The sequence below is a fragment of the Haliotis cracherodii genome, unplaced genomic scaffold (genome assembly GCF_022045235.1).
Source record: "Haliotis cracherodii isolate W230 unplaced genomic scaffold, xgHalCrac1.p SCAF_10, whole genome shotgun sequence".
Lineage (NCBI taxonomy): Eukaryota > Metazoa > Mollusca > Gastropoda > Lepetellida > Haliotidae > Haliotis > Haliotis cracherodii.
In genome coordinates this window covers 28,256,906-28,271,061 of record NW_027266265.1, presented here as the reverse complement: position 1 = coordinate 28,271,061, position 14,156 = coordinate 28,256,906, and the positions used below count along the sequence as shown (strand labels likewise).

Below are 14,156 nucleotides of genomic sequence, written 5' to 3'. Positions count from 1 at the left end.
AAACTTAGTCCAAATATCAGGAAATTCAGATGAATTAATGGAAAATCAGAGGTTTTTGCAATCAGTTGTGATGGACTCCACACAGATCATAGGTCATGATGGCCGACCAGGATCTTCTACCAAACAGTCCCACAACCAACAAATAAAAGAAGTGTGGCCAAATTATGTCATGTTATTTAAGGTAAACAAGTATGGCCTTTCATTTAGTTGGATAACATTAGGATAGAGTTAGCTCCCCTGGTCATGACTCAAACCAACAGTGGTATTGCACTCAACCAGTCTTGTGTTATCTGTCTTTCACAAAATCCAAGAAAATCAGTAAATGTAAAGATTAATTCAAGACAGCCAGTGTCAGCAGCTGGAATGTAACTTGGTGACAGAAAGATAATGTCCATTATCTCCCAGCTCCCCAGGGGGTCCCACATCTCGGAGCGGTCACAGAATGGTTGCAGTCAAGAGGCAGCTGATAGTGTTTGGTGGTTTCCATGACAACACCAGGTGAGACTAATGAGCATTATGTTAATAAGGCTAAAAAAATAATAGTCTTGGTTCTCAAGCACTGTCCACATCATCATAAAGTTCATTGCATATTTTGTTTTTGTTTCCATTTTCAAATTGTTTTGCATTGTGTTTAAGTATTAGGATTTTTATATTTTTTTGAAAATGGAAATAAAAACAAAACGTGTGGCGGACTTTATAATGATGAGGGTGGTGCCCGAGAACCAAGATTATTAATTTTTTTTAGCCTAAGCGGAAGTAAGCTGCTTTTTCAACTGACATTATCAAGAGATTAACACCCTGGTATGTGGCATCTGTTGGCCCTGAACAACACTCTGCTTGTGTCATAGGAAGCATGGAGAACATTTTGTGATGACTCGTTATAGAATGTAGCTATGTAATTGGACAGTTGCCATCTTGTAAAACCCACACAAGTTGGCTGGAACGAATATCATGATGTAGTTTTGTCTGATGTGACAACTCTTGCCTGTCCCAGCACAATTGAGCCTGTTTGCTCTTTGAGTTAACATACTGAGTCCTATGGTCATCTCACCATGGATCATAATGTCACACACAAATATGTCACAAATATGGCCATTCAGATCATCAACTCCTGTACATTCCACTGTGGACACTTTCACTCATATGCTTGCTGTAAAAGACGACTAACGGGATCGGATTGTCAGGCTCGCTGACTTGGTTGATGCATGTCATCGTATCCCAATTGCGTGGATAGATGCTCGTGGTGTCAGTCACTGGATTGTCTAGTCCAGACTCGTTATTAGAATAATTTGCTTTATGGTGATATCAGAAACTCCCTTGTCAGTTCACAACAATTGTAATACAGAAGGTGATAATCACTCGCATCTGGTCATCAGCTACATGGTAGGGTGTCCTGAGTGGGATTGTGCCAAGGCGCTGTGGATACTTGCTCATGCTTACAGTCACTGTCCTGGCTGCCCTGATTTGACCGTCCTGGTTTGACCGTTTTGGTTTGACCATCCTGGTTTGACTGTCCTGGTTTGCCTGTCCTGGTTTGACCATATTAGTTTGACTGTCCTGGTGTGACTGTCCTGGCTTGACTGTCCTGGTTTGCCTGCCTTAACTGTCCCAGTTTGACTGTCCTGGTTTGACCGTATTAGTTGGACTGTCCTGGCTTGACCGTATTAGTTTGACTGTCCCGGCTTGACCGTATTGGTTTGACTGTCCCGGCTTGACTGTCCCGGCTTGACTGTCCTGGCTTGACCGTATTAGTTTGACTGTCCCGGCTTGACTGTCCTGGCTTGACTGTCCTGGCTTGACCGTATTGGTTTGACTGTCCAGGTTTGACTGTCCCGGCTTGACTGTCCTGGCTTGACTGTTTACTGGCTGCTGGAATACTGATGGCTGTGGCATTACACATGGATTACATTCACTGGATGTTTATGGAATATTATTAGAAAATTGTTGTGAAGAGACATGTTGTAACGTCAGTCCAATATTTTACCAGAGATTACAAGTACTATAACGATGCCTATGCCTTCAACATGGATACTTACACATGGGCCAAGCTGGAAGTGTCGGGGACGGTCCCGTCCCCTCGATCAGGTCATGTGATTGCTGCCGTTCCTGAACTCTCCAAGGTCATTGTTTACGGAGGGTACAGCAAGGAGAAGGTCAAGCGAGATGTGGACAGAGGGGTGACCCACGTGGACATGTTCGCCCTGATGCCGGAAGGTAGGCATGCCAGTTCACATAGATAGCACTGACAGTACATCAGACTTAATACGGGGGTGAGGTAGCTTTGTGGTTAAAGGGTTGGGTTTCATGCTGACGGTCCATGTTGGATTCATCGCATAGGTTCAAAGTGGGAAGCCAATTTCAGGTGTCCCCAGCGGCAATAAGGCTGGAATACTGCTAAAACCAGCATATAACCTTGACTACCTCACTCACAGGTGATCTGGTGTTGGGTGGGTAGCCTAGTGGTTTGAGTGTTGGCTTGATTGACACCAGATTGATTCTGACATTTGCCCACCGATCTGTCCCAGTGATGATATTGCTGTGGTAGTACTAAAAGGACTGTAAATCTTCATTCATTCACTCACTCACAGATGATAAGCAATTTGAGATTTTGATATTGTAAAAATAATTGGTCGTTTTCTGCAATACAGGGTAAGAATATATTTTTTATACCCGCAACACATTTTGCGGGGGGTATTAAAATTGACTCCCCATTTGTGCATCTGTGTGTTGGTCCGTGCAAGATGTTGTTTCTGAAGCAGATATTGAAAAATATTGTAAAATATTTCTTTTCCAAGCTTGGCATGTAGATAGGTCTAGTGGTGCCTTGTAATAGTTAGGGATTTTCAACAACAAAAATCTAGTTTCCATGATAGACTCCGACTGACAATGGGGGTTTGTTGTAGGGCGTATCAAGGATGGCTCTGTGCCAGTCAAGTGGCGGTGGACAACAGTCAAGCAGAGCGGAAAACACCCCAGCACCAGATGTGGCTTGTCTTTGACTGTTGCCCCTGGTAACAGAGCTGTCTTGTTTGGAGGTGTTTTCGATGAGGTATCTCTTTGATTTTGTTACTACCCGGTAATGTTACGAGGTGATTTTCAAGTATCCCAGAAACCAGTTGGCACTAATTCTGGAAAGCTCTATCTGCCCCTGTTGCCTGCAGATCAAATCTGACCATGGCAGCACTTGATATATTTTTACCAGTAGTCTAATCATTTACTGCTACTGACAATTACTACACATATATTTACAACAGTTTCTACTGCCGCTAACAATGCTTACACAGAACATCTAAGATAAGAAAGCGCCAGTGTTATTTTGGAACAATAGGCAAATGTACATACTTCAGAGCCTGAAGTTCAGACATCACACACTGATGAGGCAAGCACAGGAATTTATTGGTGCCCAAGTACTGTTTCTGCCAATATGTATGGTTGAATGAGAATGGGTAACTGCTTATGAAGTCTGTGTATTCTGTGAGTAATCACATATTTTCATATCTACTTAATATTCCAGGATGAAAGTGATGAACAAATGAAGAGTGCCTTTTACAATGATATGTACCTGCTGGAGGTGGAGAAGGGAAGATGGCACAGCATTGCACTCAGGTATGTGTGGGTATCTAGAAAGGCATTGCACTCAGGTATGTAGGGGTATCCGGCACAGCATTGATCTCGAGTATGTGTGGGTATCTAGAAAGGCATTGCACTCAGGTACTTAGGGGTATCTAGAAAGGCATTGCACTCAGGTACTTAGGGGTATCTAGAAATGCATTGCACTCAGGTACGTAGGGGTATCCGGCACAGCATTGCTCTCAAGTATGTGTGGGTATCTAGAAAGGCATTGCACTCAGGTATGTGTGGGTATCTAGAAAGGCATTGCACTCAGGTACGTAGGGGTATCCGGCACAGCATTGATCTCGAGTATGTGTGGGTATCTAGAAAGGCATTGCACTCAGGTACGTAGGGGTATCCGGCACAGCATTGATCTCGAGTATGTGTGGGTATCTAGAAAGGCATTGCACTCAGGTACTTAGGGGTATCTAGAAAGGCATTGCACTCAGGTACGTAGGGGTATCTGGCACAACATTACACTCAGGTACTTAGGGGTATCTAGAAAGGCATTGCACTCAGGTACTTAGGGGTATCTGGCACAACATTGCACTCAGGTACTTAGGGGTATCTAGAAAGGCATTGCACTCAGGTACTTAGGGGTATCTAGAAATGCATTGCACTCAGGTACGTAGGGGTATCCGGCACAGCATTGCTCTCAAGTATGTGTGGGTATCTAGAAAGGCATTGCACTCAGGTATGTGTGGGTATCTAGAAAGGCATTGCACTCAGGTACGTAGGGGTATCCGGCACAGCATTGATCTCGAGTATGTGTGGGTATCTAGAAAGGCATTGCACTCAGGTACGTAGGGGTATCCGGCACAGCATTGATCTCGAGTATGTGTGGGTATCTAGAAAGGCATTGCACTCAGGTACTTAGGGGTATCTAGAAAGGCATTGCACTCAGGTACGTAGGGGTATCCGGCACAGCATTGCTCTCAAGTATGTGTGGGTATCTAGAAAAGCATTGCACTCAGGTATGTGTGGGTATCTAGAAAGGCATTGCACTCAGGTACGTAGGGGTATCCGGCATAGCATTGATCTCGAGTATGTGTGGGTATCTAGAAAGGCATTGCACTCAGGTACGTAGGGGTATCCGGCACAGCATTGATCTCGAGTATGTGTGGGTATCTAGAAAGGCATTGCACTCAGGTACTTAGGGGTATCTAGAAAGGCATTGCACTCAGGTACGTAGGGGTATCCGGCACAGCATTGATCTTGAGTATGTGTGGGTATCTAGAAAGGCATTGCACTCAGGTATGTGTGGGTATCTAGAAAGGCATTGCACTCAGGTACGTAGGGGTATCTGGCACAGCATTGCTCTCAAGTATGTGTGGGTATCTAGAAAGGCATTGCACTCAGGTATGTGTGGGTATCTAGAAAGGCATTGCACTCAGGTACGTAGGGGTATCCGGCACAGCATTGCTCTCAAGTATGTGTGGGTATCTAGAAAGGCATTGCACTCAGGTACTTAGGGGTATCTAGAAATGCATTGCACTCAGGTACGTAGGGGTATCCGGCACAGCATTGCTCTCAAGTATGTGTGGGTATCTAGAAAGGCATTGCACTCAGGTACTTAGGGGTATCTAGAAAGGCATTGCACTCAGGTACGTAGGGGTATCTAGAAAGGCATTGCACTCAGGTACGTAGGGGTATCCGGCACAGCATTGCTCTCAAGTATGTGTGGGTATCTAGAAAGGCATTGCACTCAGGTACTTAGGGGTATCTAGAAATGCATTGCACTCAGGTACGTAGGGGTATCCGGCACAGCATTGCTCTCAAGTATGTGTGGGTATCTAGAAAGGCATTGCACTCAGGTACTTAGGGGTATCTAGAAAGGCATTGCACTCAGGTACGTAGGGGTATCTAGAAAGGCATTGCACTCAGGTACGTAGGGGTATCCGGCCCAGCATTGCTCTCAAGTATGTGTGGGTATCTAGAAATGCATTGCACTCAGGTACGTAGGGGTATCCGGCACAGCATTGCTCTCAAGTATGTGTGGGTATCTAGAAAGGCATTGCACTCAGGTACGTAGGGGTATCCGGCACAGCATTGCTCTCGAGTATGTGTGGGTATCTAGAAAGGCATTGCACTCAGGTATGTAGGGGTATCTGGCACAACATTGCACTCAGGTACTTAGGGGTATCTAGAAAGGCATTGCACTCAGGTACGTAGGGGTATCCGGCACAGCATTGCTCTCAAGTATGTGTGGGTATCTAGAAAGGCATTGCACTCAGGTACTTAGGGGTATCTAGAAAGGCATTGCACTCAGGTACGTAGGGGTATCCGGCACAGCATTGCTCTCAAGTATGTGTGGGTATCTAGAAAGGCATTGCACTCAGGTACGTAGGGGTATCTAGAAAGGCATTGCACTCAGGTACGTAGGGGTATCTTGCACACCATTGCACTCAGGTACGTAGGGGTATCCGGCACAGCATTGCTCTTGAGTATGTGTGGGTATCTAGAAAGGCATTGCACTCAGGTATGTAGGGGTATCCGGCACAACATTGCACTCAGGTACGTGTGGGTATCTAGAAAGGCATTGCACTCAGGTACGTAGGGGTATCTTGCACAGCATTGCTCTCGAGTATGTGTGGGTATCTAGAAAGGCATTGCACTCAGGTACGTAGGGGTATCTGGCACAACATTGCTCTCGAGTATGTGTGGGTATCTAGAAAGGCATTGCACTCAGGTACGTAGGGGTATCCGGCACAGCATTGCTCTCGAGTATGTGTGGGTATCTAGAAAGGCATTGCACTCAGGTACGTAGGGGTATCTTGCACACCATTGCACTCAGGTACTTAGGGGTATCCGGTACGGCATTGCTCTCGAGTATGTGTGGGTATCTAGAAAGGCATTGCACTTAGGTACTTAGGGGTATCTAGAAAGGCATTGCACTCAGGTACGTAGGGGTATCCGGCACAACATTGCTCTCGAGTATGTGTGGGTATCTAGAAATGCATTGCACTCAGGTACGTAGGGGTATCCGGCACAGCATTGATCTCGAGTATGTGTGGGTATCTAGAAAGGCATTGCACTCAGGTACGTAGGGGTATCCGGCACAACATTGCACTCAGGTACTTAGGGGTATCTAGAAAGGCATTGCACTCAGGTACGTAGGGGTATCTTGCACACCATTGCACTCAGGTACTTAGGGGTATCCGGTACGGCATTGCTCTCGAGTATGTGTGGGTATCTAGAAAGGCATTGCACTCAGGTACTTAGGGGTATCTAGAAAGGCATTGCACTCAGGTACGTAGGGGTATCTTGCACACCATTGCACTCAGGTACGTAGGGGTATCCGGCACAGCATTGCTCTCGAGTATGTGTGGGTATCTAGAAAGGCATTGCTCTCAGGTACGTAGGGGTATCTGGCACAACATTGCACTCAGGTACGTGTGGGTATCTAGAAAGGCATTGCACTCAGGTACGTAGGGGTATCCGGCACGGCATTGCTCTCAAGTATGTGTGGGTATCTAGAAAGGCATTGCTCTCAGTGCAGTTACTGGGTATGTAGGGTTTTTGACATGGCATTGCCCTCAGGTACGTGTGGGTATCTTGCACTGTATTGCACTTTGGTATGTGTGTACACCTAGTGCAGCTTTCCACTTGGGTATTTGTGGCACCAGGGATGCAGAATTAAAATTGGGTAAATCTGGCAGAGCATTCCACTCAGATATGTGTGGATATAAGGGGCAAAGAAGGATAGTTGTGTATGTGTAGATTTCAGACAGAGTGTTCTGAATACATTGACCTTTGGGTTTCATTTTGTGTACTTTGCAATGGTTGACAGTGTCTGTGACAAGAACTGAAAGTTGCATCCTCATCATGAATCGAGTTCTTCGAACATTTATCTTGTACTCCCGTGGCACCATAGGTAACCCCGGTACACAACAAAGTGGCGGTCCGGTTTCCTCCAAGTACAGATATTCTCAACTATTTGGTAATATCATCACAACATTCACACATGGACTAAACACACGATAATGTAATAGACTGGGCCCTCAGTGACCGATGCTTGTTGTAGGAGTGCACTGTAATAGACTGGGCCCTCACTGACTGATGCTTGTTGTGGCAGTGCACTGTAATAGACTGTGCCCTCAGTGACTGATGCTTGTTGTGGCAGTGCACTGTAATAGACTGGGCCCTCAGTGACCGATGCTTGTTGTGGGAGTGCAATGTAATAGACTGGGCCCTTAGTGACTGATGCTTGTTGTGGCAGTGCACTGTAATAGACTGGGCCCTCAGTGACCGATGCTTGTTGTGGGAGTGCAATGTAATAGACTGGGCCCTCAGTGACCAATGCTTGTTGTGGGAGTGCACTGTAATAGACTGGACCCACAGTGACCGATGCTTGTTGTGGCAGTGCACTGTAATAGACTGGGCCCTCAGTGACCGATGCTTGTTGTGGGAGTGCACTGTAATAGACTGGGCCCACAGTGACCGATGCTTGTTGTGGGAGTGCACTGTAATAGACTGGGCCCTCAGTGACTGATGCTTGTTGTAGGAGTGCACTGTTATAGACTGGACCCACAGTGACCGATGCTTGTTGTGGGAGTGCACTGTAATAGACTGGACCCTCAGTGACCGATGCTTGTTGTGGGAGTGCACTGTAATAGACTGGGCCCACAGTGACTGATGCTTGTTGTGGGAGTGCACTGTAATAGACTGGGCCCTCAGTGACTGATGCTTGTTGTAGGAGTGCACTGTTATAGACTGGACCCACAGTGACCGATGCTTGTTGTGGGAGTGCACTGTAATAGACTGGGCCCTCAGTGACCGATGCTTGTTGTGGGAGTGCGATGTAATAGACTGGGCCCTCAGTGACCAATGCTTGTTGTAGGAGTGCAATGTAATCGACTGGGCCAACAGTGACTGATGCTTGTTGTGGGAGTGCACTGTAATCGACTGGGCCCTCACTGACCGATGCTTGTTGTAGGAGTGCACTGTAATAGACTGGGCCCTCAGTGACCGATGCTTGTTGTAGGAGTGCACTGTAATAGACTGGGCCCTCAGTGACCGATGCTTGTTGTAGGAGTGCACTGTAATAGACTGGGCCCTCAGTGACCGATGCTTGTTGTAGGAGTGCACTGTAATAGACTGGGCCCTCACTGACCGATGCTTGTTGTGGGAGTGCACTGTAATAGACTGGGCCCTCAGTAACCGATGCTTGTTGTAGGAGTGCACTGTAATCGACTGGGCCCTCAGTGACTCACTCACTCACTCACTCACTCACTCACCCACCCACCCACCCACTCACTCACTCACTCAAGTACGTTGCTCTGCTTCAGCTAAAATGTTTGGGCCTACAGTTGTCCCAATGGTTCTACAGTTTTTGAAATGTGCTGGCCCTTAAGGCTCTCAGTTTACTCTGCTGAGTTTCAGACACTGAACCTTTATACCTGGGTAAGTATTAATATCTGTGACTAGATAGTTGATCTCCATTTTATTACAGCCGTGAAGATCCGGGGTAGAATAGGTCTAAAGCAAACCATACTTGTCATAAGAGGCGACTAACGGGATCGGAGGGTCAGGCTCGCTGACTTGGTTGATGCATGTCATCGTATCTCTGTGTAGATCAATGCTCATGATCTCAATCACTGGATTGCCTGGTCCAGACTCAGTTATTCACAGAACGCCTTCATATATCTGGAATAATGATGAGTGTGGCGTTAAACAACAAACAAACGATAAATGCCCTGGAACCTCATTTTTTCATCACCAACTTAGCTCAGAATTTCTCTCACTCATAAGAATGAAATCAGTTACCAATCAAAGTTTTCTTTTGAACTTGAGTTTAGATCTTAATTACAAATTGTGTATGAGTGAACATCTAAAGATATCTTTGAGTTAGCAGACTGTTATTAATGATCTTATAGCTGGAAAAAATTGTTTTTGTGAGTATAAGATAGAGGGAGGGAAGTTGCAACAAGATGGGCCTGGTGATGCTGCTGCTTACTTAACCATGGTTATTTGATGAATGTCTTTCAAATTGGACTTAAAACAAAGCTGAGGTGGTGACTAGGTCGAGGGTGTTTATCTATATAGAATGGAGATATGATAAACTGGATCCTCAAGGATGTGACTGGGGCATGAACATTCCTCACTTGTGTTCTTGAAGGGGGAAGAAGGATGAGGGGGAGAAGAAGAAGCGCCGCAAGGAGAAGGGGGAGGAAGATATGGAGGGGGAGGAGGAGATGGAGGTTGCAGAGGAAAGTCTGGAGAACTTGTCACTCAAGAATGAATCTGGTGACAATGGTGCTGAGGCTTCAGAGACCACGTATGATGACGGTATATTCAAAGTGACGATCGGCCCACAAGGGGGCGCTGTTGATGAAGATGGGGAGCCCATAGAGAGTGGAATGGATGTGGATCTGTTCAAGCCCTCGCCGCGGATGAATCCTCTCATGACTGTCAAGAACGGTGTGCTGTACATGTACGGGGGAATATATGAGGACGGAGACAAACAGCTGACGCTAGCGGACTTCTACTCCTTGGACCTGAACAAGGTCGATGAATGGAAGGTCATCATTGCTGAGGACAAGAAATTACAGGTGAGGTCAGGGGATTTGGAGGTCAAATGAGGTATAGCTTCTATGTTTGTTTTGGAGGCATATCGGGCACAGATACACACTTTCTCTGAAGCATTATCAGAGGAAGCTATACAAACTACTGTATTGGCTGGGGAAAGAATGGTAAGGATTATAGAAATATTATTGATTAGAAGCTAGCCGCAGGGCACTCGTTAATTTGTCAGGGTAGCCTACTTGGTTGCTGCATGTGTAGATGCATGCGCAGGTTGTCAATCACTGGATTGTCTGGTCCTGACTTGATTAGTCCGTCATATAGCTGGAATATTGCTGAGTGTAGTATTAAACAACAATCAAAACAAACACAAAACATAATGTGCCAATCTGATTGTAATTGTCATTGGTACTTTTAACCCTGCTGTTTGAAACAAAACAATTTCAGATTCATTTGATCAAATCTGAAAGGCTCTATTTTGTTGTTGTTGAATGGACACTTCCTGCTTCACCACAAAACAGGCGTGCATACTGCAAGAAGGGACAAGCTTAACTAACACAGCACACATGGTGACATATTTGGATAATGGTTTCAAGAACAGCAGAAAATAATTCTGAAACATCATTCATATTTTATTATTTTTCTCATCTACAGGACAGGATGTTTTCACCATTGTTTCTGTAAACCAAGAATACAAAATATCTGAACTTTATGTGAAGTTGATCTGTGAAGATCCGGGTTAAAATAGGTCTTCAGCAATCCCTGCTTGCTGTAAAAGGGGACTATGCTCGTCGTAAGAGGCGACTAACGGGATCGGGTGGTCAGGCTCGCTGACTTGGTTGATGCATGTCATCATATCCTAATTGTGTGGATCGATGCTCATGATGTCAGTCACTGGATTGTCTGGTCCAGACTCGATCATTTACAACCCGCTGTCATATGGATGGAATATTGCTAAGTGCGGCTTTAAACAACAAAAAAGCAAAAACAAACCAAACTGATGTAAAGTTGTTGTTTCCAGCAAACAGAAGTAGATGAAACGGACATAAAATATTTCCAAACCATAAACAGTTTCAGTTGACCTCAAATGCTGATTCAACAAAGCAGTAATGTCAGTACCCTCACAGCTAGTAGCAAAATATTGTATCCCTTAAACATACACATTGAGAGGGGATGCAAGTCACTTACACGGCGAGTCCGAGGACACAGACAACATGGACAAGTCTGGCTGTTTGAATCATTTAATATAAGGTGTCAATGGCTGGTTGGTCTGTGCTCCCCAACAAATCATGTGTCATCAAATGATTTTCATATTTGAGGTGTTCAGAGTGAGTATTACAAACTTAGTTGCTCTCGTCCAATCGTCAATAATTGCTCAGTGTTCAACTGTGTCAATGTGCACTGATTACTTTATTTGCAGGTGTGGGAGGACTCCGATTCTTCTGATGATGAGGATGATGCGAAGATGGATGAGGCCTGTGGGGGAGAGGATGATGATGATGATGATGACGATGATGATGATGATGGTATATTCAATAGGAACCCATGAAGATCTGAGTTAGAATAGGTCTTTAGCAACCCATGCTTGCCTTAAAAGGTGACTATGCTTGTCGTAAGAGGCGACTAACAGGATCGGGTGGTCAGACTCGCTGACTTGGTTGATGCCAATTGCGTGGATCGACGATCATGATGTCAATCACTGGATTGTCTGGTCCAAACTCAATTTTTTTACAGACTGCCATCATATAGCCGAAATATTGCTGAGTGTGGCATGAAACAACAAACAAACAAACAAACACAAATAAACAAATATTAATAGGAACATACTTTTGTAGAAATTAGACCACAATCTTTGAGTGTGTAGTATTGTGTAGCTACTTTGGAGAATGAAACAGTTACTATATGCCAAGTTCTTTTTGAAAACACAGAATGGCTATATCAAAGCACAGTATTTGTAATTTATATAGAGCAAGAGTAAGATATTGTCAATAAATATGATTGACTGTAAAGTAAGGAAAGCTTACAGAAGTCACTGACTTCCTTAGCATCAGTTGACTACCTTGCCAGTAGGTCAGACATCAGTGTGGACTTGAAGATGCTCATGAAGCACTTGTCTTTAGGTCACAGTGGAACGCCATTTCAGGACGTCAGCAGTACAACATCTTGATTGAACATATCTTGCAACACTGTAATTATTCAAATATAAATTGTAGTGTCCTTTATGTTTGTTACACAAAACCTCCACCCTAGCTGTTTGAAATGATCACTCAGTGGCTACCTGTGAAGGAGATCTGTTAAACCTGGCATTCACTAGGTAGATTGTTTGTATTCTCGGTTTGTATTCAGACATGATGTTTTTAGAAGGATTGTCACGTGAAAAAGTTCAAGATCACATTGATGCACATTATCTGTGTGATTAACTGATATGCATCAATATCATATCACTAACGTTGAAACATCCATACAGTATATGAAGTGGGCAGACATTTGTAACCTAATATTCAATAAGTTCAGAAGTTTGACCAACTCTAGTATTACCTTTATTTTTCGAATTTCACTCTTCTCTTCAGATTCCGACATGGATATATGTTTTGATGATGCACCAGCGCTGACGGAGGGTGAGTCGGTTACCGACTACTTTGACCGGACGCGTGAGTACTGGATGACCAAAGCCCAGGAGTTCAGTGATGAGGAAGGCCTGGGGGTGAAGGGGAAGACACTGGTCAAACTGGCCAAAGACTTGTGTAAAAGTGCCTGCAGTAACAGATGAGGGGAGGTAACTCCTGGACTACTCTGTTGGAGCCGAGCTTTGTGGGAACTTTTGTGAAGGACTGAACAGTGAACTTCATGAATCCGGCTTTGGCAATGGGGTGCACTGACATCTGAGTGGCATGTGGCATGTATGGATGAATTTGTTGGAGGAAATTGTTATTTTGAAATGGACAATCTGTTAGATTAGGAAATATAAGAACCAAAGACTGATGGGTCATTGAGGGTTCAAGATATGTGACAACCGATCACAAGGTGACACTGGTATTGGCGTGGGTAAAAGATATTTCATGTAAGACGAAAGGGTGGATAGTTTTTTTACGCCTTAGCAATACTACAGCAGCGACACAGCGGAGGACACCAGAAAAGTAGATGAAGGGAAAATCTAGATTCAAGATGAGTAAAGTAAGAGTCATGGCACGTGTTGTGACTCCATCACCAGAGTGATGAGGATGTTGCAGAGTAAAGAGTGTTGGTAACTGGCCTGTATGAGAAGCCTTCTGTACAGCATGCAACACACGTGTTTGGACAGGTAAAGGTTATGCTGCTGTTTAAGATTTCTGTGTGTCTTCATAAATGTTGCTGTTGTTATTGAATGAGAATGGGTGTATTTAGCTTTTAATCACACATACTTTTGTGTTAAAGAAAATCTTTACTTAGCATGATACGTTATTATGGAATCTCTAAAATATTGCCACTGTCCCACCATGTGTCCTCCTTGATGCAATATGTGTAGAATGAGGAAAAGAAGGTCAACCCAGGCCTGGCCAGAGATCCTGGCTGATGGTCATACCAGGCCTGGCCAGAGATCCTGGCTGATGGTCATACAAGGCCTGGCCAGAGATCCTGGCTGAAATCCTACCAAGCCTGGTGGAAGATCCTGGCTGAAGTCTTCCTTGGCTTGGGTGAATATCCTGAGTGCTGGTATTAATGGTATCTACCCCTTTACCCTATGAAATGTATTGTGAATTATTTTTGTCCATTTCAATAAATGTCTTTTATGCCGTCTGACTGGTGTTGATTGGGAGGGTTTGTCATGTTGGATTTCTTGTGACTGGGCGACAATGATCATCCATAATCTGGTATATGTCAACTAGAGAAGGAATAGTTGACTCACTGACAAAACATCAGCTGTCATAATCATGTATAGAAAAGCAAGTCCTATCTGTGTGCTGTATATTGTGAAAGTGCATCTATTGCTGTGGATGCATTGCTGCCCCTGCAAGTCCTATCTATGTGCTGTATGTTGTGAG

General features: G+C 44.7%; 1 protein-coding gene across 1 annotated transcript in view; it reads left to right on the top strand.

The window, feature by feature from the left end:
• Window positions 1-13,905, top strand: part of LOC139454238 (kelch domain-containing protein 4-like) — a 29,088-nt gene extending 15,183 nt beyond the window's left edge. The window contains exons 6-12 of the mRNA XM_071235843.1: window positions 406-498; window positions 1,988-2,214; window positions 2,904-3,049; window positions 3,515-3,606; window positions 9,731-10,163; window positions 11,555-11,660; window positions 12,705-13,905. Coding sequence (XP_071091944.1) covers window positions 406-498; window positions 1,988-2,214; window positions 2,904-3,049; window positions 3,515-3,606; window positions 9,731-10,163; window positions 11,555-11,660; window positions 12,705-12,904 — 1,297 coding nt within the window. The 3' untranslated portion in view covers window positions 12,905-13,905. The remainder of the gene's footprint in view (window positions 1-405; window positions 499-1,987; window positions 2,215-2,903; window positions 3,050-3,514; window positions 3,607-9,730; window positions 10,164-11,554; window positions 11,661-12,704) is intronic.
• The last annotated feature ends 251 nt before the right edge of the window (window positions 13,906-14,156 follow it).